This window comes from Python bivittatus, unplaced genomic scaffold, assembly GCF_059951505.1.
Source record: "Python bivittatus isolate LINGU-HERP-01145 unplaced genomic scaffold, Pbiv_v1 ctg000850_np1212, whole genome shotgun sequence".
NCBI lineage: Eukaryota > Metazoa > Chordata > Lepidosauria > Squamata > Pythonidae > Python > Python bivittatus.
Window position 1 is genome coordinate 63842677 of NW_028277112.1, and position 27410 is coordinate 63870086.

General features: G+C 41.1%; 1 protein-coding gene and 1 long non-coding RNA gene across 2 annotated transcripts; one reads left to right on the plus strand and one right to left on the minus strand.

Annotated features, from left to right (window-relative positions):
- Window positions 1–975: 975 nt before the first annotated feature.
- SLC49A3 (solute carrier family 49 member 3) lies at window positions 976–23004 on the minus strand. Its single transcript, XM_007441549.3, has 10 exons — window positions 22632–23004; window positions 16027–16185; window positions 13853–14072; window positions 12544–12620; window positions 12297–12434; window positions 11064–11180; window positions 7181–7333; window positions 5576–5733; window positions 4281–4393; window positions 976–1247 (listed from the first exon to the last, which is right to left on the minus strand). Exons 1-10 carry the CDS (start codon window positions 22749–22751, stop codon window positions 1096–1098), a joined length of 1407 nt encoding a protein of 468 aa, XP_007441611.1. The 5' UTR covers window positions 22752–23004; the 3' UTR covers window positions 976–1095.
- On the plus strand, window positions 10701–12435 carry LOC112542422 (uncharacterized). Its single transcript, XR_003086183.2, has 2 exons — window positions 10701–10944; window positions 12292–12435. It is a non-coding gene; the product is annotated as an uncharacterized LOC112542422 (long non-coding RNA).
- Window positions 23005–27410: the final 4406 nt, after the last annotated feature.

Below are 27410 nucleotides of genomic sequence, written 5' to 3' on the forward strand. Positions count from 1 at the left end.
CCCCATCCCTGTCAATTAATGCTCCATAGCTACTAAGGAAACGTGGCCTCCTTTGGTATGTTGATGGTTCCCTGTCATGTTTTTGTACTACTACTGCAATCTGTGAAGTTTCCTTAAGTTTACTACTTCCATGGTTGGGATGGTATTTCTCAAGTAATGCATGCCAATCCTCACATCCAAATCCTGCCCTTCATGGCACTATTATCAGCTGTGCATGGATCCTCCCATTGAATAGTCATAATTGTCCTGGACACAGGGAGGCATGCTGAAAGACTTGAATATTCTGACTTGCTTCACGCATCTGGTTTCTTTGCAGCAATTAGCTAGGTTCATATATCACACTAAACCATAAACTTTGGTTTACAAACTGCAAAGCTGGGGTCATATGACACATTAAGTTAAAACCAAACAAACCGCATTGTGACATACTGTCATGGGTGAATCCCAATCTCTGTGCAGCTTTCTAGGAAGAGGAGTGATTGCCCATCACTATGTTGCAATTTAGCGTCATTGCCAAGATTAAGTTCTATTTAATTAGAAATCCTGGTTTCTAATTCTGAAAAATGTCTCCAATTATGGCAAGGGAGGGGAATGAAACTGTCTATTAGAATGGTGCAAGTTCAATTTGTCAGTCAGTCACCATGTCTTTCCCTATGAATATCTCTCTTCCTTTTCTCCCTCTGACCCCAATATTGTCTGTTTGTCCTCCATTAGTCAAGACAATGTGACAGCTTAGCATATTTGTCTTGACCATGTTTTGGGAGATTTTCCTTTCCTTTCATCTCCCTCCCCTCCCTTCCTCCCTCTCTCCCTCCCTTCCTTCCTGCCTTCCTTTTTTTGTGTATATATATTTCAGAAAGCTTGATGTTTCCTTGACCTTGGTGATACCTTCCTTTTGCAGGAAGATGGGGCTGTTTTAACTGCCTCCATGCCACTCACACAGTCAACTATCAGAAGGAATAAAAAGAAGCAATGTTTTACAGTCAATTATCACAAAGTTATAATTTACTGAATTTATGGCACTTGAGGTGTCTGATGTGTCAGCTGACTTTTAGGCACATGGTTAGTCCAGAGTTCATTTGGAAATACTTCATCTCATGCTGTTACTGCAATATCTTCATCTTCTGTTTTGTTGGTGGAACAGCTTTGAGATGTTTCTGCACAGATCCTCTTATAATTAGTGTGAAATGTAATGATAAAGAAACAGGCTGTTACAGTGCTGATTCCACTCATCAGTAGTGTTGAATCTGTAAAAAAAAAAGGATATTCTTCAGCATTTTATTTTGGAATATATAGAAATAAAATCTAATAGTTAGTTCTTAAACTTTGTTTAAATAGGTCCCACCTACTTACCTGGAAACATGCCTCATCTAACTACGTGAGAGAAGCAATGCATATAATTGTGGCATATTGAATATTTAAGCTATGGGGACTTTATCCAGATTGGTTGAAGTCTGAATTATTATTACTGAATTAGCATTATTATTTATGTAAAACAGCATGATATGTATCAAGAAGCTTATTGAAATTACAAGATGAAAAAGTCATTTTACCAAAATTACAATGACACACAATACTGTCTTTAAGTTGAATTTGTATGTAAGTTGGAACAGTATTATTGTATAATACTGTATAAGTAGTATTGTGTAATGAACTCAAACCATTGTGTATTTAACTTGAATCACTATATATTTAACTCAAATTTTGCTACAGTAGGCTTCATTCTTAACTATGGCTCATCCTTAAGCAGGGCATTCTTAACCTGGGGACTACCTGTACTTCCACCTCAGAATGATAGGATACCAGATTACAGATTTATATGATCAAATTTAAATAGCTTGATCAAAGGAGCTGCTGGGACCTTCAAAAGGGATTTTGGGGGGGGGCAGACCTGGATGATTGCCCACAGATAATCTAAACAATAATATGAAAGGGAGCTATGCAGTTTGTTAAGAAGTACCTAAACTCTAAATATTTTTTCTGTCCTGATACTATCCATGATATATTGGACAAGAACTGCCATCATTCTGTAGCTATCACGTTGGCTGGATTGCATATTACAAATCCAGAATACTAAAAAATTCTTCTTAAATAAATTTCAGTGGGTGTGTCATGCAACCATAGAATTTTGTTTTATAAAATAAATTAATGAAAAAAGTACAGCTGACCCATTATGCCACTATCCTGGGGCTAAACACACTAATGAACTGGCAAGATAGTCAAGAAGAATCCTGTCAAATGAAGAGCAATCAGTTTTGCTGGACACCCAAAGACTGAAAAGGCCACACTGGGTGACTGCCCCTTCCTGATGTTTTTTGTTTGGGGGGGGGAGAATAACCTTTTCTGATTAATGACTGCAATAAAACAAAAATAAGTTTAAAAAGCCCTCAAAACTTTGGTGGTCTGATTGGATTAGAACCACTGCCCCAAAAGCGGAGGGGGGTGAACAGTAAATGGAGAAAGAGGTGGATAGAATAGCCCCCTTTTTATTGTTTTGCTGAGTTGCTCTAGGAATTCATTTCTGTGTAGACAGCAAGCACAGGATTACCTGTCTCCCTAAGACTCCCCTAAAACTTTTATCAGAATTTAGTTTGAAGGTCTTTTCAGGTGAAGCTATTACACTTTCATCTAGATCTTTTGAATGCACTGACATGTGAGTATACACAACCATGTTATATTAGGTCAATCTTACAGGCCAGAGAGGAGCAATATGACATTCTATGAAGTTGCATGGGCTCCTGGAGCCCCCTTTTATCCACAGTTGCCAAAAGTTAAAAGCATAGTTTCCTGCCATTTTAAGGTAAGAAATGATGAAAATTGTAGTGTAAATTGTAAATGAGGATGGTATAATTTTAAAAATGGCATCTCCCCCAACCCATAGGAAAAAAAACCCCCTCCCTTCATGATGCATTATGACACAGCCCTGTCCCCGCTGCCCCTTGTCCCATCCAATTTATCATCTTATCCTGCAAAAATGTTAGCTGTGGTCTCTGCCCCTCAGAAGGTTTGCCCACCTCTGATTTAGCCTAGTATTGCTTACTTTGGCAGTCACTGGCTAAATTTTTCCCATCAACAGCTCCTGGGTCCTTTCAGCTGGTAGATGCCAATGATTGAACCTGGAGCCTTCTGCCTTCAGATCAGATGCTCAGCTACCCTTAAGCTAGAATTATCCCATCAAGGTTAAGAAATAAATGGCAATATCAGGGAGCTGGACTGAATTGACTGCTTTCAAACTGCAAGTGAATGATTGCATGCTTGATTCTTCCCTATTATTACATTTGCCTTATATTACAACATAAATAAAAGATACTGCATTTGTGGTGATGGAGGACAACATGGTGGAGTAGACTCCCAAGAGGAGATGGATCTAATTCCTTGTTTGATTATAAACCATGCAGAAATATTAGGGTTGCCTCATGCATATAGCTTGTGACTAGCATCATCTAAGCTTGCTGCAGTCATCTCCCCTGGCCTCATGTGGTACAGTCCTACAAGAGCTATAAGATACAGTGCTGCTAATTATGTAGCTCTCCTTAAATCAAATTCTAGAAAGACATGAGAAAGACCTAATAAAACAGGTGCTGTGTCCAAGAGCAACATTTTTGCTTTTGGGTCATTGGTGAATGGTTGCTTCATTTATTTAAGACTCTGTGTATTGACTCTATGTCCTGACATTCTGTGGCTGTAAGCAGTTTACAAACATCTATATATAGTACTTTTTTTTTTTTTACTAAAAAACAACAAGTGAGGATGGTGTAAGTTAAAGTACCAGACTGGCATCCTCCACCACAGAAATGTACTGGGAGACGTTGGGCCAGTCTAATCTATCACAAGTTTGTTGCTGTAGGGAGAAATGAGGTAAGGGAGTGTTATATATGCCATCATGACCTCCTGAATGAAAGGATACAAATCTAACAATTAAATTCTAAGAAACACCAAAGCCTTGAAAATCAGCTTTAACAAAACAGCAGCTAACGCTATCACATTTCTTCTGGGACTGAACCTTTAAAAACCTGACAACCCCCACCACCCCCATACTACAAGGCAAATAGCAGTCAGAGTTTGGGCAAAAAACCAACATAGGCATCTTCCAGGTAAAGTCCTGGCTACTTCATCTACCCCTAAATAAAAGTCAATAGACTAAAAAATGGCTAATGGCCCATAGGCAACTCTAGGATTTCATTCAACTTTATGCAACCCTGATGCTAGTAGAAGAATCTGCCAGTGACTTTATCAAACCATTCAAGTGCCAACAAATCAAACAGAAGGAAAATACTTACTTGTCCAATCCATTGGTGGACCTAGAGATGAAGCACATGTAGAGAATGGGGCATTCTTTTTTTCCACAGCCAAGCTTTGGAACAGAAGTATGAAGAGAACTCCTAGGATCTGGCTGTTGAAACAAAATTGACACCCATCGGGTGATGACATCTAAAATATGGCTCTTTTGAAGAGACATTTTCATCTATAACAATTAAGATTTGCTTTTGGGCTTAAAGTAGACCTTCAGGGTACCCCATCCATTGATTTACTGTAGGATCTAAACTAGCATTTTCTAAGTGGGCATCTTCTGATGCATTAAGAGTGCATCCTCCAAAATTCCTAGCTACCACAGCCAAACAAGAATGGACTGAACATGTCAGATTTCTTCCCATCCTGGAAGGAGAAGTAGTAGGAAATCTTCCTGCTCCCTTCTTTACCAGGAACCTGAAGATAACTGTCCTTTTTCATCTTTATGGAGCAGAGGAAGAGTTTTGTGAAATTGCTTGAGAAAGACAGCTTTGCTTAAGCTACTAGAATATTGTTATGTCTATAGGTATATTACTACTGGAACTGGTTACCCTGTAATTAAAAGAAGTCCAAAACACACACACACAGCAACTACAATGATCAAAGAATCGGAGCGCTTTCCTAATAAGGATTCTTGCGCTGTCCGTCTCTGCAATGTCTTTTCTACTTTTCTACTTGACTGAACAGAGACTTCTCTTTTCTCCAGCCTTGTGTGACTTGAATAAGTACCTGTTTTGCAGCACAGCTTATGCGTTCTGATTTACATTGTAGCAGAGGGATGAGAAACAAGAGCTCACAGAAAGGCAAAGATGAAAGAGCTGGACCATCCTGGGAAACATTTAATTGCATCTATTGTGCAATGCCCAGGGGTGTTTTCCACTTTGGTGCACAAATCCTTTCTTTAGGAATCATTTTGTTCAACTTCACTTCCAAAGTGTGGAAGAAAAACAACAAGCTATTTATATTTATTAATGATTTCCTAGGATGTGGGCAATTGTGACTTCTACTAGCTGGAAAGGCTAAAAGAACCCATCAGTTATTGCTCCTGGAAATGACATATTAAATAGTTTTCCAAAGTGCCTTAAGCCATTCTTTGTTGAATGAGCCCAAAGGTCTAGTGTGATGGTGGGCCATAAACTATGATTTGCTAACCACAATGGTTGGAATCAACATCACACTAAATCAAAACCAAACCAACCATCCTAAAGCCCAGTGAAATAAATGAATCCAGTTATTGTCTAGAGAAGATCAAAGGGCTCCATTTCTTGAATGAATCTGTATCTACCTGATCACAAAAATGATCCCTGATGATGTTCCTTCTCCTACAGGATAAGAGCATTCAACATTTAGTTCCATAGCGACGGGATAGATAGAAAATCCAAATAACCCAAAAAGACAGCTGAATATTGCCACAGCATATTGCTGGTTTCTCATCTGACATACCTGCAGAAGGAGAAAATACAATGAGTAAAGGGGAAAGTCTCTCTATAGCACTACGTCCAGCAGGTATCCCTCCCGCCCAGAGCATGCTATGCATTTAGATTATCTCAACATGACAGAGGTAATCCTGCTCTCCAGTTTCTCTCTCATGCTGCTGCATTCATTTAGATTGAGTTCTTTAGATAATTTTTTATTTTATTTTTGGTGCCTTTGAGTCAGTGCCAACTCCTGGAATCAACAAGTCCATGAAGTTTTCTTGGCAGTATTTTTGAAAGTGGTTTGCCCTTGTCTGCTTCCTAGGACTGAGAGGGACTGGCCCAAGGTCACCCAGCTGGCTTCATGCCTAAGATGGGACTAGAACGTACGGTCTCCTGGTTTCTAGCCCGGTGCCTTAACCACTACATCAAACTGGCTCTCTCTTTAGATAAACTAATATGAAAAGAGATTTAGGAGATATGAGGACAGCAAGATTAAAACTACAAGTTAATTTTAAATTTGCTTGGTGCTGTGTTTGTATCATGTGGGATTAAATGATTTTTAAAAGTTCTTCAGCCCTTGGTCACCAGGCAAATGTTTATGTCCCTTGTTCACAGTTCTAGTAAACAGAGATATTGTAGCAAAAGCAACAGTTCTTCAAAGGTAAAATTTGGAGCAGCCTTCATCAACCTAATACTCTGAATGTGTTAAGACTCAAACTCTCAACAAGGAATGATGGGAACTGAAGACCCAATGTTTTTGGAACATGCCAAAAGCATTCTGATCTAAAGAAATAATAGTTTTCAAAGCAAGAGTAACAAGTATATTGGTTAAAAACTCCAGAAAATATGTCTTGGCATTATTTTAACCACTAATACATTCACAAGAATTTATACTACATAACAGTTTGTCAAACAATATGGAATGAGTTGATGATCGTATGAAATGCTGACAAGTGTTCAATTTTTATTTCTCTATTCCAGATTTCTATTCATTCCATTTTATCTTCCTAGGACTTCAGTAAGAAAGCTTAGGATCAAAGAAGTGTGATGACTCTACTCATTCTATCTTCAAATATTGCTCTGATCTGTTTTAGCGCCAAAATGAAAGTGAAAATATTACAGCCTTTATTACAATGTTCCTCAACCTTGGCAGCTTGAAGATGGGTAGACTTCAGCTCCCAGAATTTCCCAGCCAGCATGCTGACTGGGGAATTCAGGAGTTGAAATCCACACATCTTCAACTTGCCAAGGTTGAGGAACACTGCTTTATTATATTGCTTGGCACTGGAGGGATTAAATGTTAATCAGTCCTTACTTAAACATCTACGATTACATGCAAAACACACTTCTGTTAATAATCACATTATTAGTGGTTAACTATTTCTTGGAGGACAGGATTTATTTAGTTCAGAAGTTCATTATCTCTCCAGAAAGGCAACAGAGAAGCATTATTTCATTCAAAATATATTTACCACTGAAAATCCAATGCAAGTCAAGGCACTTAGAATAAAACTGAACTTGGTAGCTTCTGTAAATTTCTTTGTCTTATCTACATATAGTCCAAGGAAGAAGGCACCGATGAGCCCAAATATAATGAACAAGGCTCCAGTCAAACCTGCAAAAAACTATACAAGATATTGGATTAGGACGCATAATTGAACAATTTAAAGAATAAGGGGTAGCACTTTTTCCCTTTTATCACTGGATTTATTATTATTATTATTATTATATTAATTATATATTAATAATTATTATTATATATTAATAATTATATATTAATAACAACAACCACCACCACCAAGCTGGTGACGATTTCAGAAACACCTGTAAATGTCTTGGATCCCCATTTCAGTTCTAAAATATTTCAAATGTCTGTATCCAACTCTGTTAATTGTATATAATGCATCTAGAAGACTGAGTTAATAACTCAAGTTGGTGATATTGGTAATATAATATATTGAAGCCTGGAAATGAAGGAAACTTTCAAAAGGAAAAAAGAAGACTCCACAAGTTTTATAACTTATTATCTAGAGAGATCCTGGGTTCAGCTAAGTGATCTGTGGTTAACTTCACAGCTTCATTGTTCTGAGAACTGGAAAGGTCGGGTGTTATCTTTTTGGGGAAATGCTGGATCTTCATGTTATGGCCGACCTTGAAACGCATGCCTCACAGCTGAACCATGTGGCACAATTCCTGAACTCCCTTATTCTTACAATAAGATACAATACAATGCAATCGCTTTTTTAATGACCATTGACCAAAAGAGGAGGAGGAGGAGAACATTTTGCTGACAAGAATTGTTAACCAATAATTACAAAACTGATGTGATCAGAATTCTATTTGACAAATACAGTAATAAAGCAAAGCTTAACCATATTCAGAGAAATAAAATCACATTAATCAGGTGTTAATAACTGGAAATAAAATAAATTCAGCTGACTAGATGGCAGGTTATTAGCTGTAACTAGGTATCTTTACAATAAGAGTAATATAGCAAAGCATGGCTTAATGTTTCAATAATTCCTTCACCTCAGTGGCAGAGTCTTTGTTTAAATCAGTGTTTCTCAAACTTGGCAACTTGAAGATGTGTGGACTTCAACTCCCAGAATTCCCCGGCCAGCCATGGCAGAGATTTAATACCCTTCTGAACTTGGGAGCTATTATTTAGGTTAGATTTCTTGCCAGCTTAGAAAAGGGGGAGTGAGTACGAAGGAACAAATTTTGAGGTAGGGCAGCCAGATCTAATTGCCTTTTCAGGTCTGTGGCATGCTTCTATTCCACCACTGGAATTTATCCAGGTAAAAAACTAGCATTTCAAATGCTCATACAATGTCTTAATCCTGGATGAAACAAAATCATCAGTTAAAATCAGAGGGGCCAGACTCATGGGAGGGAGTGGGAAGTAGCTTTAACCAATATTAGAGGATGTATTTTATTTCAGTTTGTAAAGGGGACCAGCTTAAAACAAAGTACAACAAAATCCAGCCATGTAAATGTAATGTTTTTAAGTATAGGTAGTCCTCACTTAACGACCACAATAGGGACTGGAAAATTCATCATTAAGTGGGTCTGTTGTTAAGTGAGTTGCACCCAATTTTACAACCTTTTTTGAGGCAGTCGTTAAGTAAATCATGCAGTTCCCCATTGATTTTGCTTGCCGGAAGCCAGCTGGGAAGGTTGCAAATGGTGATCACATGACCCTGGGACGCTGCAACCATCATCAGTGCAAGCTGATTGCCGAGTGCCCGGATCGCAATCTCATGACCACAAGGGTTCTGTGATGGTTGTAAGTGCAAGGACCGGTTGTAAGTCTCTTTGTTCAGTGCCACTGTAACTTTGAATGGGCACTAAAGAATGGTCATTAAGTGAGGACTACCTGTATGTAAAACAATGCAGAACTGCACTGTTGACATGAAGATTAGGAACTAAAAGACTTAAGATTAGACAAGAAACTCCCCCCCAATTAATTATAAGTGAATTCTAAAACTAGATCCACAGTCTGCAGTAAATTAGTAAATTAACAATATAAAAAGAAATTGCAATATAAAATCTAATGATCTAAAAACTCAGAGATAAGTTACAGTTAATAGTTCATTCATGCATGACCAAATATTGATGGAGTAAATGTGAAGATGTTACTTATGTAGACCAGAAGTCAGTTGTATACACACACCAAAATCTTGCCATAGTATGTGTAATAAAGCGTTTCTTATATGATAAGAAGATTTTGATATTCTTATATGATAAGAATATTTCAGTATCATTATAGAAAGTACAATGTAACAGCATCTGGAGGTAGATTCAGTTGAACCATCAGTTGAATCCACCTCGAGAAGACCAGGTTTGACTAGCTATGAGAACCTTATTAAATCTCCCATATAAAGACAAGCTACTGGATCTGGATCTGAAGAAAAATCTTGGTTGAAATGGGAAGTTCAGTAAGTGGATATAATTAGCTGGTTTTCACTTAGGTTGATCAAAGTGTACTTGGATATATTTTGGAATGAGGTCTCTCATTATCATATTCAATATCAAAGTGCCTTTGATAACTCTCTTAGCTTGAGTAAATATGACAGAATGTAGAAAATCGAGAGGGAGGCCACATGATTACAGTTTTCTAACAATTGTTGGAGCCCAAGAGGATTGGAATTTATTGAATATAAGAAATGGGATCAACCCTACTGGGAAATAATGACATTTAAGCCAGTAATTGAAAGTTAATAAGCAGGCTGTTTCCTCAATCCTCATCCGGCCAGCCTCTAGCCTCAGAATTATCTTAGCTATGCATTTTAGAGCTTGAAACCCTGCTCTGATCAACTTAGTTTGTACTATTTCCATCAGCCTATACTGTAGTTTGGGAAGGGTGTATAGGGATCCATAAAGAAAATGAACCAATGATTTGACTGCAAATAGTTTTAGAGCTGTGGAGATAGATTCCCTCCCTTTTATGTGAAAAATACTGAAAAGACCTGGAGTAAAGCTCAACTCCTTTGAGCCCACAGGACCACAGAATCGATATTTGCGTTTCATGACTCTGAGTCTTGAAGGACCACATCTAGAAATTTAAAAATTCTCAATTGCTCAATCTCTTGCCCTTCTATCTTGCTTGAGGTGTTATACTAAAGATCTTGAAAACTTGCACACTTTTTTGTATTATTTTGACTGGTCCTAGTAAAGCTATTCCTTTATATTTTTTTATATTTTTTATTTTTTTATTTATCTATTTATCTATCTATTTATCTATCTATTTATCTATATCTATATCTATATAAAACCTTTTCCTGCCGTGAGAGAGGAAGGAGTCAGATGCATAGAACGGGAGCATAAAATGACCACTCTTAAGCCTGTTTATTGATTACAAACCTGTTAGGATCACAACCACAATGGTAAAAGAAGGAATTGTTCTTTAGCAATCAGTTTGCTTTACTTGATTGATTTTTGGAATAAAATAAGAGAGACATTTTCCCAGTAGAAGACTTGATTGGTTTTGTTTTGCTTTATTGTTGGGCTAGTTGGCACTACTAACTTCTACCAACCTACAACTTATCCAAATCTGCTCATATGGCTGCCCTCTGCAGCTGAGGTATGACCTTAAGAAACGTATGCATTTGGTTTACACCATTATACAGGTGCTCTGTATCACTTTCTGTTCTTCAGATTGAGTTCTCTGCCAGAGAAGCCACTGATCATAGGAAGGAATAGAACCAAACTTCAGAAGGGCCCTTCAATGGCCAGGGTAAGTGAAATATTCATGTCTCCTATAACCCCATCTCACATGTTTTCTGGGCTGTCCTAGCTTCTCCTGTCATTAAGCCCCATCCTGGCAAAGATACATAAAAAGAAGAAAGGACTTACGTCTGAATATCCATTGACACACAGGATCTGTTCCAACAGAGCGCTGACACACGTGAATAGTGCTATCCCCGTGGCAAAGCAGATGGTCAGGATGATGTAAGGCTTATTTCGGATAAGCTAAAGCAAGTAAAACAAGGAAGCGTTGTCAAAACACAGAACACTCCAATATGCCAGTAGATGTTAATACGCAGAATATGTCACTGAATTTGCCTTTTGCCTTTTGGGCCTTCTGATATGCAAGGTTTAGAAACATGATGCTGATTCCAGTGGAGATGCTATTTTCTAGGGCTGCGCAGAGAGATCTAGATTCAAAGGACAAAATATGATTCGGAACATAGAAATGCTGGCATCTTTTCCTGGACTCACCTGGATGCCCTCTGTGGCTGATCCCGACAAAAGAGGCATTTGGTTTAAACAATTCCTGATAGGTTCCATGTGTTTGCTCACATGTGCTTGGTATTACATTTTGTCCTTCAAATCCAGATCTCTGCAGAACTTTACTATTTTTCTTCCTCCAGTGATATATCTGACTTCTTTCACATGTAACTGTAAAGCAGTCATTCATTAGATCCAAGTTTTCTTACTCCCTTTTGCAGCACCCTGAAGCTCTGGAGCTACAAATCAGAACTGGATTTGTTTAGATCCAGATTTAGACTGAGACCACTTTGAAACAGTGCTGCTTTCACTTAGCATTTGGGCATCCAACATACATCTCAACTAATAGACTGTGGTCAGTGTTGGAGGCAACATGCTTTACAATCCCAGGTTGCTGTTGAACACTATTTCTTAGTTTAGCTGGTGGGCTTCCCAGATGCGTCTTCAGGTCCACAGGATCTTGCTCCTATTGTCAGCAAGTCAAAATCAGCACTGCAGCATTGAACTACACGCTTTGCCACTTCAATGTGTGCATGTGATGTCACGGCACATGTCATACGTTCTGACCCCATAGCTCTGCTTCCATCATTCTGTCCACCTTGCTCCCACTGCAGACACCCCTAGGCATCTTACTGACTACTGCTTGAAAACAGTTACTGGACTTGATAAGCCTTTGGTCTCATCTAGCACAGTTCTGGGAGAAGAATTCATTGACTCCTCAAACACTGACCTAGGTAGCCAACCAGACTACCTAGCAAGAAATCCCTTTTTGTTTCCATATAACCTGGGATTGGTTAACTTGAATTACACTACAGTGGCAATCCCCAAGTTTATTCCTTTGCTTTGTTTGCAGCTTACCATTTTCAAACCTTCACAGAAAGATGGTGAATTTGAATGATCGGCACTTGCTGAAGGTGGAGTTGGGGGAACACCACTGCAAACACCGAAGGTGGCCAAGATACAACCAAGGATAGCAGGAGCTGCATACACTCCAATCTGCAAAACAGAGACCCAGCCAAATTTTAAAAACATTAGGAGGTGTGATTTGCCTCCTAAGAACAGATAAGTCATGCTGAATTCTAAGTGAAATTTCACGTTCATTTACCAATAAAGGAATATCTTTTTCTTCCGGAGCAAGTGCAGGTGACAATAGGTTAGCTATGAGCATGCCCAATGGATTGGCTAAATGGAAATGTAAAAAGAAAGAGAGAGACGCATGATTGAAGAGATGATTTTTCCAAAGCAACTAGAACACATTTCACATACATGTGAATTGACAGGAAAAGCAAGAGAATTCCTATCTGTCTTATACGAAAGCCACAATCTATGTAGAAGGCTTCTGTTGGACTTCTTGCTTCACTAGAGAGAAGCAGGTTGAAAAATGGGAGTCGTGGGTTTGCCTCATTTCCTGAAAACCCCTCTAGATGGGCTGTAAGATTTCTCATAAATGGCAGGGGAAGAATCTTCTGGATCGTGCCATTTTAACACACATAGGAAAGAGGTTCGTGTAACTGTATTTCATCAAATAAACCCTCGTGATCAAATAATAACCTTTAAGGTAGAAGACTAACAAATCAGGGAGAGCCCTTCACATCGTCAACTAGCAAATGAGGAAGACGATTTTCAGTTTTAGTCACTGTCCGACATTCAAGTGTTATGGTTAATCCTGTGAGGTCCCACCTACAGAATAGATCAGGGCATAGATATACCATCTTATTTGTTCTTTCTAAGGAGCAGGCAGCATTATTTATTTATTCATAGCCACTCAGAATCACTTAGGTGAGATGGGCAGCTATACAATCAAATAAATATATAAATAAAATTAATATTCAATTTAATTTAATTAGCAGCATGATTTCTGGAAAATTAGTATAGTATACCTGGAGTGCACCAGATGGAAACAGTTCCTCTCATGAATATAGATGATAGATGTAACCTCTGGAGTTATACTTAGGGTTTCTCTTTGGGGTGGCCCTCTAGACCAGTGTTTCTGAACCTCAGCAACTTTAAATATGGACCTCAACTCCCAGAATTCCCTAGCCAGCATGCCACACATCTTAAAGTTGCTGAGGATGAGAAACACTGCTCTAGACATTACTGAACTGCAATTTCCATCTCTTAGCACGGTCAGTGGCAAGGAATGCTGGACGTTCTACCTCAGCAACATCTGGAGGGCCACAGATTCTCCACCCTATTTATATAGTGTTTTTGAAAAGTTCAAAAGTATAGTACGTACATCCCCATAAAATAGCCCTGTACGGTAAGCTAGTAATGAACTCTTACATCACTGATGGGAGCCTCAACAGGGAAAATGTTGTGTCCAAGACAGAAATGAGATCTGAACCCAGACTTCCTGACTCACTGCACCAGCTGTGGAATAACCAGGACTGAATCATCAGTGCCCAGTTACTTACACATAGAGGCAATCATATTGGCTGTGGCTCGTTGGTCTTCAGGGAACCATAAGGCCGCTAGCTTAGTTGGTGCAAAGATGACGAGTGGCTGGGCCCCGGCACAGAGGCACTGTCCTACGAGCAGGTAGATGTAGTTTAGGGAGCCCAAGCTCAGGCCATCGACAATGCTGAAAATACGAATGATGCTGCCCAGCATATTGAGCCAGGCGCAGAGCAGCACCTGCAAGAGAAGAAGCCACACAGCCAGGGTTAACATAAAACGGTCTTCCACCACCTGATGCTTTCCATGATCCCAAGATTGAGTAGCAATGCTAAAAATGCCTTCCTGTATTACATTTCCAAGTGTGTAATCAAGTACTGAATAGAAGGCTGCCTTATCTTTGTATCTTTCTAAAATAGCATGAGACTGCTAGCCTATGGTGAAGCAGAGAGACCGGAAGATGGGCAGGGACATCCTTTGGCTCAAGGGTCACTCCGCATAAATTCAGTGGTGCTAAATAAACAGTGGCACGCTGATAAATGTGTAACAACCAGCTCTGCCAGTTCCACCACTGCTGTGCCGCTAGCTGCCAAACAACTGATCGGTATCCTAGGCATTGCAGCTCAACTCTGATCTCAACCGGTTTGCAAAATTCCAGAAAATTTAACAGTTGGCTTTCAACAAGCCAGTACCAGCCAGCTCGAGTGCACCACTGTAGGTAAGTCACTAGGCAGCATTCATGGAATGGCATCCCCTCTCAGAAATGGATGAGAGTTGGTAGGGTGCTGGACACTGTCCACGGTCTTCAGATGCCTAAGGCAGTTCCAGCACAGGTTCAACAGGCATATTTTTGGCATTAGTGGAAAAGGGATCTAGGCACGCAGGAGTCCTCTGCTCAACTAAAGCCTGAACCAATTCCATTTACAACGGGGTGAATGAAACCAGAAGCATACTGTTAGCTGCAAGCAGGCTCTGTTCACAAATAGAATCTGCAATGACTGGGATGTGGCTAAGAGCAGCTATTAAGGCATCTTCAAGCTAAGTTGTATATGGACCATCAAAGGTCAGTTTTAAACTCAGTAGAATCAAATGGGAGGACTCCACTCCAAAACCATGGGCAGAAGGGAAGTGGCACAACCCAGATCACAACAATGTTGCTAAAAAACATTCACACAAAACATCCTTGAAGTCATTTAAAGCTGATTGTGCAGCCCTGCGTCCTGGGCATGTTGAAAGTAACATTTCCAGCTCCATGGGAAAATCCCCATAAGCCTGGCTGCTGAAGAATATATATGCAGGCAAAGATGGATCCTATCACATCTTTGAGGATATACACTGAAGGCCAAGCTAGGTGATACTTTCAATTGGTGGTCATATTTGTACCCCCTAAGGTATAGGCTATCAACACTGTAAACCAGCCAAATAAAGAAATATACAAATCAATAAATGCAGCTTTTTAGTACTTTCCTGAGTCTGTTGCCCAACACCTGTGGAGATTCTAGCTCCGAGAATCTGTATTCACCCTATGCTGGCTGTAATTCTGCTAATGAAAATCCCAACATATCTAAAAACCACCAGGTTGGGAAATGCTAAGCTAGAACCTTGATACTTTAATGCTTCAATATTAAAGTAGCAGCTTTTGAGTATTTTACAGCAAGTTGTGTGGTTTTGATATGAATCAGGTTTGAAATGTAGGAGTGGACAACTCTTTCTCACCTTCCCCCTCTCCCCATTGCAATGAAAATCCATAACATTCCTTTCGTGAGCCAAACTGCAGTGTGTATGCACACAAACACATACAGAGAGGCATGTTTTATCAGGAATGTCGAGTGGAGGAAAAAGCTCAAACCAGGTCTGAACTTGTTTTCCATTTCTTAATGTCAAGATAATGCAGATATGACATCTCACTTCATGTGGTGTCTCCCTCCCTTTAAGCCAAACAATGATCTTATCTCATGGAGTTTACTGCTGTCCCCTACATTACAGCATGCCACATGTCTCAGTGCTCCTCATGGTTTCCTATTATGTGAGGTCAGCAGTGGGAAGTGAGCCAGCTGACTTTTGGGGAAGTTAATTGGCCAATACTGATTTTCTAGTGAAGCAGACCCAGCCAATTTTAGGAAAAATCTCCAGAACCCATTCTGAAGACCACGATAGGAATAAACCAACTCATGCTTGTCTCCATTCTGCTTACAGCACATCTAAGTCCAATGGTGTCCAGAATCCATATTGCTAGAAACCCCACAGGAACTGAGACCACAAAGTACACAATGGAGAGCCAGTTGACCATGTCCAATGAGGTATGGAATCGTTCAGCTGTTAAGTCAGCCACTGGAGCAAATGTCAACCATAGCTAAATAAAGGAAGAGAGAAGCACAAAACATTGTCAAACACTTAGACATCCTTTCTGTATTTTTTGCAAGTAGTAAAATTTAGGCACCTTTTAAGCTATGAGTACTACGACTTCTTACATTTTACATCTGATACAAAACCTTAAAGCACCCTATATCATTCATCCATCATCATCATCATCATCATCACCATCCATTGGATGAATATGATGAAGAAGTGCTTAAGGTGGCTAATAACAAAAAGAAATAAAATACTGGACAAATTATTTAAATGTAAGTTTTCAACAATCTTAAAATTTGTTAATTCCAAACATAACACTGTCATTAAGCATTTCAGAAGCCTAAATGGAAAAGATGTATATTGATGCCCTTTTTGAATGCAGAGAGAGTGGGGACCAATTGTAATCAAAATAGAACTCTTACCTGAGAATAATATACAAATGCAGATAGAATGCTCCGCATAGTTAGCTGGCAAAGAAGAGGTGTGCCATATCTGGGAGCAAAAAATCAAAAGACTAGTAGAAGGCACCAAGAGCTGGCAATGTCTCTAACTCTTCGCTGCCATATAGCAATCGTTCAGATTTTTGAAACTCAGATACTACACACCTAGTAAAGATATGACATAGCTTTGCAGCAGAATTTTGGTTCTAGACAATAAATGCAATCTGACATTAAGACCCAGAAGACTGATGCAAGACAGGTCTCTAAGCCATTACATGGTATTTTATTTAAATAAATAAATAAATAAATCATATTGATATACAGAGCTTCTGATGCTGGCTTTAGGACTTTAGGACTCCACCATCAAGAGCAAGTAACTCTGAACTGAAACTGCTAAAGGAAATGAACTTAATGAAGCTTTAAATGGATCAGACAAAGTGACAGGACCAGCTAAGCTAATTATAATTCAAATACCATAACCCCAAAATGAAGTAGGTAGGTATAGATGTAGGTACAGTCCCTAGGATAGTTACATTGCCTTGCTACAGTACCATTGTATTCGTTTCCTTCCATGTAATTAATAATTCCTTCCATGAAATTAGTAATTAGTTGCTGGGCGTTGGATGGCATGTAAATTTAATAAATAATAATAAGAGTAATAACAATAATGGTTCTCCACCTTAAGTGAGAATGGAAAGCTTGCAAAGATATAAATGATATCTGGCCTAACAGGTATAACAAATCCAAGGTCAATATCTGCATTAGACTGTTTCTGAATTAGTTGTCCAAAACCAGCAATGGCATGTCCACCAGCATCATGTCTTCTGCTCTTTCAAGGTCAATCTACAAGCCACCCATAGATAAAAATCCTACATCCACAACATTCTCCAGCATCAAGAGCAAGTAACTCTGAACCGAAACTGCTAAAGGAAATGAACTTAATGAAGCTTTAAATGGATCAGACAAAGTGACAGGACCAGCTAAGCTAATTATGACTCAAATACCATAATCCCAAAATGAAGTACTGTATGCAGCACTTGAAACCGAGAAAGCGGTTTGAAAGAGGAAATAGTTAACAGATGAAATCTGGTGACATATATGGTAACTCACAAAAAGAAACACAGGTAGAGTGCTTGGGATATTCTCATTTGCTTAGCAATAAATTCTGATGAAATCAGTGTAGCTTCCTTCTAAATTAACATTTACAGGTTTCCATTGTCCAACAACTGTTGGCCACTGATAGGTTGGAGGATGTTCTAGAGGAAGTTGGGCAGACTTGATAAAAAGTATGCCAGTACAGGTTTACTACTATAGTATTTTGTGAGTGGTAGGGGAAAACTGATGCATTTGGAACGAATTAGGGAGACTTTGCATCAGCAGTATCTAATGTACAATTGATACTCCAAATTGGTATCTATGGAAACATTTTTAAAACAATTAAGCAGAAGAATGGGTAGGACAAACCCATCTCTACTAAATACTATTGAAATTTTGCCCTGTGAATATATGACCTACATAAGAGCTTTTAAAATAGCCATAATCTACATAAAAGCTTTTAAAAGCCTTCTAAAATTAGTGGATTGAATTAATACTGCTGGGTCTTTAGGTTTGGAAAAAGTTGCAGAGCTGTGTTCTTCACAGAGCCTCTCTATGTTCCTCTATAATGTTGGGATACCCAAACATGTTGCGGGGGGGGGGGGGGGGGTTAGCTTCTGTAAGTTTGAGCCCAATCAGAAAAGGTGTATGTGTCCATCTCTTCTTTTCCTCCAAAGTAACTTGAGTATATGGGAAAAAGTAGAATCTCTGGATGAGTTCACAGGTAACAGTCTCAGAAAATAATTTCAGAAGAGCTCCTGCTAGTCTCATCACTGGCCTGCACTTCTTTTGATATGCTATTTGTAGGGACCAGGAGAGAGGTAACTCTTCTGGGGGTATTAATTATGGAAGTTAAATAGTTTCTTTGAAACATGGCTAAAAGATGTCAAATGATTAGGACAGGTGCCAAAGCAGGATTGACACCATACCCTGCTTATGAATGCACTGGGAGCATCAAGCTGCTTGTTGTTAGAAAGAGAATGACAAAACTGGTTGATCTGATCCATTAAGGCAAACCTAGTTATATTTCCTGGTCTATGATTATAATAAAGACTTGACTGAATGTTATATAAGAAATTTGGAAATAAACATTTTCCTGTAACTGGCAGTAGGAATAACCTGGAGGAACAGGAGGAAGAGCTGCACCCAAGACAAGAGTCAGATAAAAGAAATCTGAGTCTGGGGCAGAAATGTAATTTGAGGAAGTGTCTCAGACATGACCCTCCTTAGTTCTCATGAAGATAAAGAGATGAGGGGAAGCACATTCAGACTTGCAAGATGCTGTTATTGTAAACTTATAATAAAGTAGTACTAGGATTCATAACTCTGGCACCCTAGTCTGGTCTACCTTGAAGGGCTGCTCTTCTGGCAATGACACTTCAGGAAGGGATGGAAGTCTCCAATTCTTCTCACCCCAGCCAGGATGCTAAAATATTCCTCTTTCCATTTACAATCCAATGGATCCAGAGGAAGCTGAAGAGCTGTGTAGCACGTCCTATTGGAGAGGCACCTTCCCAACCTTCTGATCATGAACTACATTAAGATATTTTATCTCCCGTTGCTTCTATATAGCAATGGGGATGTGTGACCTTTCTAGAATTGTTGGATAATAACTCCCAGCATCCTTCACTATTGGCTATGCTAATTCAAACTGCTAAGAACTATAGCTGAACCACATTTGAAAAGCTCTAAGTTCTATTGAATATTGAATCTTAGTAAACTGAGCAAAGTCAGGGAGGCAGTGAAGAACAGGAAGGCCTAGCGCGATATGGTTCATGGGGTCACGAAGAGTCGGACACAACTTAACGACTGAACAACAAATAAGTCTCATGCTCATATGTGAAAGCAAATTTACAAAATAGGCTGTGAGTGCTCAGCAGCTATTGATCCTGACAACTGATTGATGCCTCTTTTCTGCAGAGAGGACAAGGAGAAGAGAAGTTGTATAGCAGTAGTAGTATAAAACAATGTAACAGCTTCCATGTTCCTTCCTGCCAGAAATAGGGTGCAGAGGTGGAAAAGCATCTGAGCAGGCAGAAAAAGATGCCTGTAGTTATTGCCGTGATTGACAGCTAGAGGTGGGAACCCAGACATTACAGAAGACATGGAAGCCTAGGGGCAGAGGGCTGGGTGACAAGATCCATCACCAATCACATGGTGTCCCTTGTTTCGCACATTAAAGTGAGGCTCATCAAATGTATTTGAAATGAAAAGTAGCCATCAATCAGCATTCAACCCAATGTTTCTTGCATACTTCCTCAATGTGAACAAATTGATTTATTTATATAAAATAAACCCATGGACTTATTAAGAATTTAAACTGTACACTAAGCAGTCCAGAGTGGTTGCGTATCCTTTTAAGCCAATGATTTTACAGATCTGATTACACAGATTATTTTATACAGATTAAATAGACAGTGGAGATTAAGCATGATTCCTTGTAATCAGTGAAACACTCTTGGTAATCTAGAAAGATCTAGAGTATGCCTTCTAAAAGGATCCCCACCTGGCCACCCTTAATCGTTCTTGATATTAGGGCTATGCAGTGCTTCAAAAATAAACCAGAAGAGCTACTTCAGAGCATTTAGACATGCAACACAGCATCTGTCTACAAGACGTTAAAAAAGACACAATTTTCCAGGGATTGTGCAACCGTAAGCAAGGGATTGTGTGACCTGGCCAGGGTTGCTAGTAATATCAAATTGTTCATGGTACTAAAATAACTTTAAAAGTATTGTATAGGATCTCTCCAAACTCTCAAAATGGCCAGTGTGTGGAAAACAGTGTTTTTCTGCCCAGTATTAGAACTAGGGGCCATCCCGTAAAGCTCCACGTGGGAAGACGCAGCATTGATAAAAGGGCATTCTTCTTTGCACAATGTGGCATTGACGGCAGAATTTGCTGCTACCACATGTAATGACGGCTAAGTTTCAAAGGCGACTGGCCTGATTCATGGAGAGTTGACTCTGGGCAGCTGTGTCCTACCTCCAGAATCACCTAACTTCAACGGCAGCTACGGGGGAGTGACCGCGTTAGAGAGCTAGCCGTGAGCTTATTCTTCAGTTCACCTGCTTGGCTGCTGCATGTCACAGATTGCTGAATTAGATAGGCCGTGGGTTTGGCCCAACAAAGTGTGGCTTACGTTCCTGTGCATTAAGGAAGTTTGCAAGCGTGGACTGAACAGGAAGGAAAACCCTCTGGTAAGGAGCATTTCAGATAAGCTGTCTGTGATTCCAGAGGTGGAATACAAAACAAAGATATCTTATCCCATTGATTTTTTTTCTCCCCATCTCGTGTACATCCCAGAAAATTAAGCATCTTTAGCATATGAAGCCTCGGCTAAATATAAAAAAAAAATAACAGTGACAAAATAATCGATACGCTTTCATCCAGTCTCGGTTGGCTTTTAAGGCAAATTAGATTATAGCCTGCTTTGGAGCTCTGGCCCCTCATTTGGGCTGAAAGTACTAAGTGGTGAAGTGTACTCTGCACATGGTCAGAGGCTCTTGATAGCTAATGCTTATCAGTCTTTTTATGTTCAAGCCATCGGTAAAACCTATAATAAATTGAGGCTCTTATTGTGTGAAGGTTTCAGAGGAACCCTCCTGAATAGCTTCCCAAACCTGCTGCCCTCCAGATGTGTTTGACTCCAGTTTTCAAAATCCCCAATCTCTGACCATGAAATTATGGGATTGCCTGTCATGGGGGGCTCGGATTCAGAGTCAGAAGACAAAGAAGGGCAACCAGCTCCTGAAGCAGCCTTGGAGGACAAGCAGTCAGCTCTGGGGTCACCGGACGAACAGTCGCCTGATCAGGCAGAGGGAGTGGGGACAGCCAGCGATCCGTGGGGACAGCTGCCGCAAGGAGAGCTACAACTTCAAGACTGGTGTTGGAAACAACCATTTGGTGAGTCCAACTCTCTCTGCCTTGCCTTTTGGCTCTGAACCCAGACCGGCCGATGAGCTCGCTAACCCTTTAGATCCCTGGCTTTGCCTGACCATTCTTGCGCCTGCTCCTTGGACGCTGAACTCTTTATTTAGGCAAGTTTGCTGGACTTATGAGAACTTGGTTGCTTTTGCGTGTGTGAGTTTGCACATAACTTTTCTGTTTGTTGCTGCTTGCGTAAGGAAAAGTTTGCAACTACCTCTTGTGTATGTGTGTGCGCGCCTGCCCTGAGCAGGACATTACCTGGTTGGGGGGAAATGTATGCAATCATCAGGGTGCCTCTGCCATGAACCTCACATGGCCAATCTTTCAGCCTACCTCAGAGGGTTGTTGTAAAGATCAATAGAGGGACTATAAACCTTGGGTGGAAAACCAAGACAGAAATGAAATCAGTTAAAAAGACGCCCTTCCCAAAGGAATCGCATTCGATCAGCCGGACATCTTTCCGCTACGGAGGAAGACGGGATCAAGAGGCTGTTCTCACGTTTCTTCTATCCGCCTTAAATCAGCGTCCATGCACTTGCTCCTAAGGAATAGGCAAGGGCCTCTCCCCAAGCGGGTCACCTCCAGATGAGTCGGACTTCATACATCCAAGTCCCGCGCATCTGGAAGGAGCCTGTCAGGGAAGCGCGGCTGGACTACTTTCCTCCTGCACTTTCGGGACGCCCCAGAAACCTGGCAACTCCTGCCGAAGAAACCCTCCGGTGGAAGGCGGGACATTGCGGCTGGGATACGCGGGGCCGTGGTGGGGTTGGTTTACTCACTCTGTTTTGATTCAGCCTTACCGCGAGCCGCCTAGGATCGTATGCGTCTGTAAGTAAGTAAGTAAGTAAATAAAAAATAAAAAAAATAAAAAAAAAGCAAACCAGGACGGTCGGTTTGGGAAAAGGGAAGGCGGGAGGCCTCGAGTATCCGGCGCCCAGACGCGGCGGGGAAAGAAAGCGCAACTCGCCCGGCCATTACGTACCATCGCATTGGAGCAATTCACCAGGCAGACGACCGTCAGGACAATCCAGCGCCGCTTGTAAACCTTGAAGGTGGTCGGGGAAGGCTGGGGCTCATGGTCGATGCAGCGGCTGTCATCCATCGGAGCCTTCCTCCGCGCCGTCCTCCCCTCGACCGGCCGAGCCTGCTCACTGGAAAGGCGCCTTCGCGCGGCTACAGCAGCTTCTGAGCCGTCATCGCGAACACGGGGCTGCCTGGAACGTCCGAGTCGGCAAAAAGAGTTGCCACATCGCGCGAGGCGGTCCTGAAAAGCCGGTTCCCGCCGCGGGCGAAGCTCTCGCCTCCGCAGCGGTTGCGGCTGCCGCGGGAGACTGGCCGGTCCCTCGCTTCGGGAAACAGCCCTCCGCGCCGAAAACGGGTCCGCGGGATCCTAGCGCCTGCCCGGCTAAGTCCCCGCCAGGCTGCTCACCGCCGGCCTTGCCTCGAAGCTCTGTTCTCAGCCTGTTGCCCTTCACGTGCGGGGCTGAGGTGCGGGGGTCTCAACCAGAAGCAGCCCCAGCCCAGGCAGTGTAGGCTCGGTGACGATCTGAGCTGAAGGCCAAAGCATCTGGAATGCCCCAGGTGGGTGCAAGGCCCTTTGAACATCCAGGAAGGCGGAAGACTGGAGGATCCTAAAGAAGTTTGGTTTTCCAGAGAAAGGGTGCCTTTGGCCCCCCTTCACCCAAAGGTGCAGAAAAGTTCCCAAACCAGTGGGGGCTGGTCTCTGCTTTCTGAATGCAGAGAAAGGATGGGTGCTTGGCAGCGTTTAGCAGCCCAGTGTACTGTTTGATAGAGGCAGACGACCACCTTGGGCATCAGCGTTTGAGTCACATAAGAGAGGAGCTTCTTTTATTTTTTTTAAATATGCATAACTTCTAAGTGATGCCATGACTACTGCAATACGATTGCCAAGGACTGGGGCAGGACCCTGTGGGGTTTGGCTTTATTTATTTACTTACTCATGTCAGGTGCCAAGATCTTGGTTGACTTTACACATGCAAGAAGAAACCACTTGCAGATGGGAAATCTCTTCTACTGTTCCAGAGGGGACCCAGCATCACTCCCTTTGAAGATGAGCAACCTGCGGGTACCCATGGATCTGAGAAAGCATATTGCGGGGATTCTCACAAACTGGCTGCAATTGTATGTTTGGGGGGGGGGGAAGGAGGAACCAAAAAAGTCCATGTAGTAAACATGGTCAATCATACTCTGCCCCCAATTATCAGCCAGCAAACTGCTGAAGTTACTCCTTGTCTCTTTTCTAAATCCCCCCTCCTGAAGCTTTCTATGAGCACAGTTGACTTTTTCTTTCATTCCAGGCAGGTGGATGAGCTGGACTACAGGTAGTCCTCGGGTTACGACTACTCATTCAGCGGCCGTTCAAAGTTACAATGTTGATTTCCAACATTCCCTGCCGAGCAAAGTCGATGGGGAAGCCAGCAGGAAGTTGGAAGTTGCCTTTATGACTGCATCACTTAGCTATGGAGTTCCCAGTCCCAGTTGCCATCGTAACCCGAGGACTATCTGTAGAGCATCCACCATTTTTTTTTTTACTTTCTAAGAAAAGAAAATCTGTGTTTTAAATCAGTTCAACTCCATTCAGTTCAGGTGTGGTGCAGAGCAAGTAGATGCCAAAGGAGCTTCTGTGAAATTTTGGGGCCCAGCCAGCCCTGGATTAACCATTAAGTAAAGTAAGTGTGTGCTTAGGGCACCAAAGGAAGGGAGCGCCACAGAGTTTTCCCCCCGTGGCTATATCTCCTTAACTATTTCACTCAACTTTAGTTTTCAGCACTTAGTGAATCCTAACGTCTTGTCCGTTAAGCAGTCCATTAATGGAAGGTTGGGGGGCACCATTGTTGGGCTGTGCTTAAGGCATCTGTTGGCCTTAATCTGGCCCTGCAGCCAGTAACCATCAGATAGCTACTCCCTGGCCTAAATTATTTACTGCGCTACTGTTCCACCTCTGCTGATAGGCATCTTCCATTTGAATCCAGGAGGACTCCAGTGGCTTTAACACAGTAGGTGATGAGTGTGTGTTCTGAAATAAGTCCCATTGGCTGTCTTCACACAATTCACTTAACTAGGTCAGGTCAAGCCCTATGGATGCATTGCTGAATATTAATCTTAGGCTGTACCACTTTGGACAACGGAAGGGAAATACAAGTTTTAAATGCCCATATATTCAGAAAAATAAATATCCCTGCAAGTTTAAAACTGATTGAGTAAGAAGCAAGGCCCAGATTAGAATCCTTCTCTCATTTTAATTGTAGGCGGAAGACAAATGGTATCACTCTGCCCACAGGTAGTCCTCACTTACTGACTGCACATTCAGTGACCATTTAAAATTACGACAGCAGTTTCCGATGGAGAGGTGTTTGGGAAACTTCTTTCCTCAGATCTTAAAATAAGTTGAGTGGCCATAATCAGGCAGGAAGGAGAAGTGGAAACCATTTGAGTTTAATCCTGGGATTGCACTCAGGTTTGGCAATTCACAAGGTCATTCCAATGGGGATAAGGATTCCCAGAAAGAAGAATCATGGCCTGAAGGGACAGGATTACCACTGCTCTTAGTGGAGCCCAGGGTTTTATAGGAAGAAGCAACACCACATTCTAGCATCTTATCTCTCCTAAAGGCATTTTCTAAGTCCACCACATTATTCTGGGAGAAGAGTTGGATCTCCATTTCACCTCGTCTTTGGCTCAAAGTGAAGGTGTCTCCTCAGCCATCCCTTAGCATGAGATTTGTGAAGTGCCTCCAGCTTCCTACCCTTGAGAGGCAGGGCCAGCCTCTAGGACTCTTAGGCAGAATGAGGTGCAGAGGCTGGGGGTAGAAGCAGGGAGAGGACAACAGCCACATTTTAAAGATCAGAGCTGTGTACTGTATGTCAGCTTGCTGGCCTGACATCCCCAGATTTTATTTGCTGCTCTCAGGAGTTGCGTTGGCTGAACTTTGAAGGAGAAGTCTAGGCCCCATTCTGCAAGATGAACAGAGGCTCTCCTGTTCAAATTCACATTCTGATTTGCCTTCTAAAGAGGATGAGAGAAAAAGAACCTTTAAGATCAGAATCTAAAATGATCTGGCTGCATCACAGCTCTGATGGGGCAGAAAACACTGTTCTAGTGTCAGTTTCCACTGCCTGTTAGTTCAGCTTGGAAATGGAAGAAATTTCAAGCAGTATAATTTCTGCTGAGGTCTGACGAAGCAGCAATTGCTCATATGGCCAATGACTCAGTTCCCACAGACACACCCACTGCTGAACCAACAACTTGGCACTTCTAGAAAGGCATTCACAAATGTGTTGTTGATGCATATTGTGGACAGCATAGTAATGCAGTTGTTGGCGATCCTTCCTTCCACCCTTTTTCTCCTTTTCTCCTTTGTTATTGTGGCCTGACTCTGGGGAATTCATATCTGCTCTGACATACAGTGTGATCCTCATGGAACGATGCAGATGTCAAGGAGACCCTGACTTTTTCAGGTGTTACAACCTTGTAAGTGCGGTGGGAAGGCAAGGATGCCTTCAAGGATGCCTTCAATCCTTGCCTTCTCCATTCCAACTCTCCATGTGGAAGGAGCATCTAGAGTGGCATGGCAAACACGGTTAAAATATAGGTCTTCTTTAACAACAAGGTCTTCAGGTCTTCTTTAACAACAAGGGGTGCGTGGATGAGGTAGAGTGAGCATCTCTGAAGAAGCTACTGATGAAAAAAGAGCATGCCTTCTTGAAGTTCAGGCTGCCCTAGATGGTGCCGTCCAGTTGTGTTGGACTACAGCTTCCAGTATTCCCGGCCAACATGGCCAATGGCCTGTCAAAGTATCTGGAGTACACCAGTTCTGGAAATGCTGCTCTGCTTAATTTTTTTCTAATTAGCAGTTGAAGTTGTTCAAAGAGTTTCATGTATATTAAGTCAGTTGCCCTACAGCAGTCTTATAAAGTAGGCCACTGCCAAACTAATATAAAGTAAGGAAAAAAGAAAAGAAAAATAAAAAAGAAAGAAAAAAGATACAAAGAAGTAGCTTCCAATCTTCTTTACAGCATTTCTAAGTACAATTATAAATTTACCTCTTACTCTATGGTTACAACATGTCTGTCTTCTTTCTATAATCTATCCTGTCTCATCCTCAAAACCATAAATCATTTTTAATATAATTGCCTTAAAGATCTTTTCAAAAGGAAGATAAAAACTAATACTAATATAAAGTAAGAAAAAGAAAAGAAAAAGAAAGAAATTGAAGAGAAAGCTAAAAGTGTGAGAAAGGAAAAAAAGTAAAAGAAAAATAGAGAAGGAAAAAAAGGTACAAAGAAAACAAAAAGGATAAAGAAAAATGTTACATTGCATTAGTTTTTATCTTCCTTTTGAAAAAAAAATCTTAATAAACATTATATATGTAAAAAAAAGGGAGGACACAGCCAGTATCATCTCAAATTGCTGAAGAATTGTGTGTCCGACATTTGCCCTATAAGTTAGGGTTTACTAAATAAACCCTAATGGGCTGGATTCATCCATAATGCAATACTATAAACCGCAATTTGGCTACGTTTACTCACCATGCTAGGCCAAAGCCAAATCATGACGACTTTGCCCAATGTGCAAACCCAATCAATATGTCACCCAAGAATTTGTGGATATCCTGGAAGATAGTTTGTACTCTTAGCCTTTACTCTATAGTAGCTTTTATTTGCTTTTCTACACTTGCAAAGACAGAAAATACCTAATTTTTCCCTTCCTCCCAAACTAAGTTTGTCTACAATCATATTGC

Bases quoted from the DNA above. Each gene is read 5' to 3' on its own strand.
- SLC49A3 (XM_007441549.3), bottom strand. From the start codon at position 22,751: ATGGATGACAGCCGCTGCATCGACCATGAGCCCCAGCCTTCCCCGACC. The intron at 14,073-16,026 runs GTAAGCAGAATG...CTTCTCTTGCAG, and splicing joins CCATTGGACTTAGATGTGCT to GTGCTGCTCTGCGCCTGGCT. The intron at 12,435-12,543 runs GTAAATGAACGT...TCTGTTTTGCAG, and splicing joins AAAAAGATATTCCTTTATTG to ATTGGAGTGTATGCAGCTCC.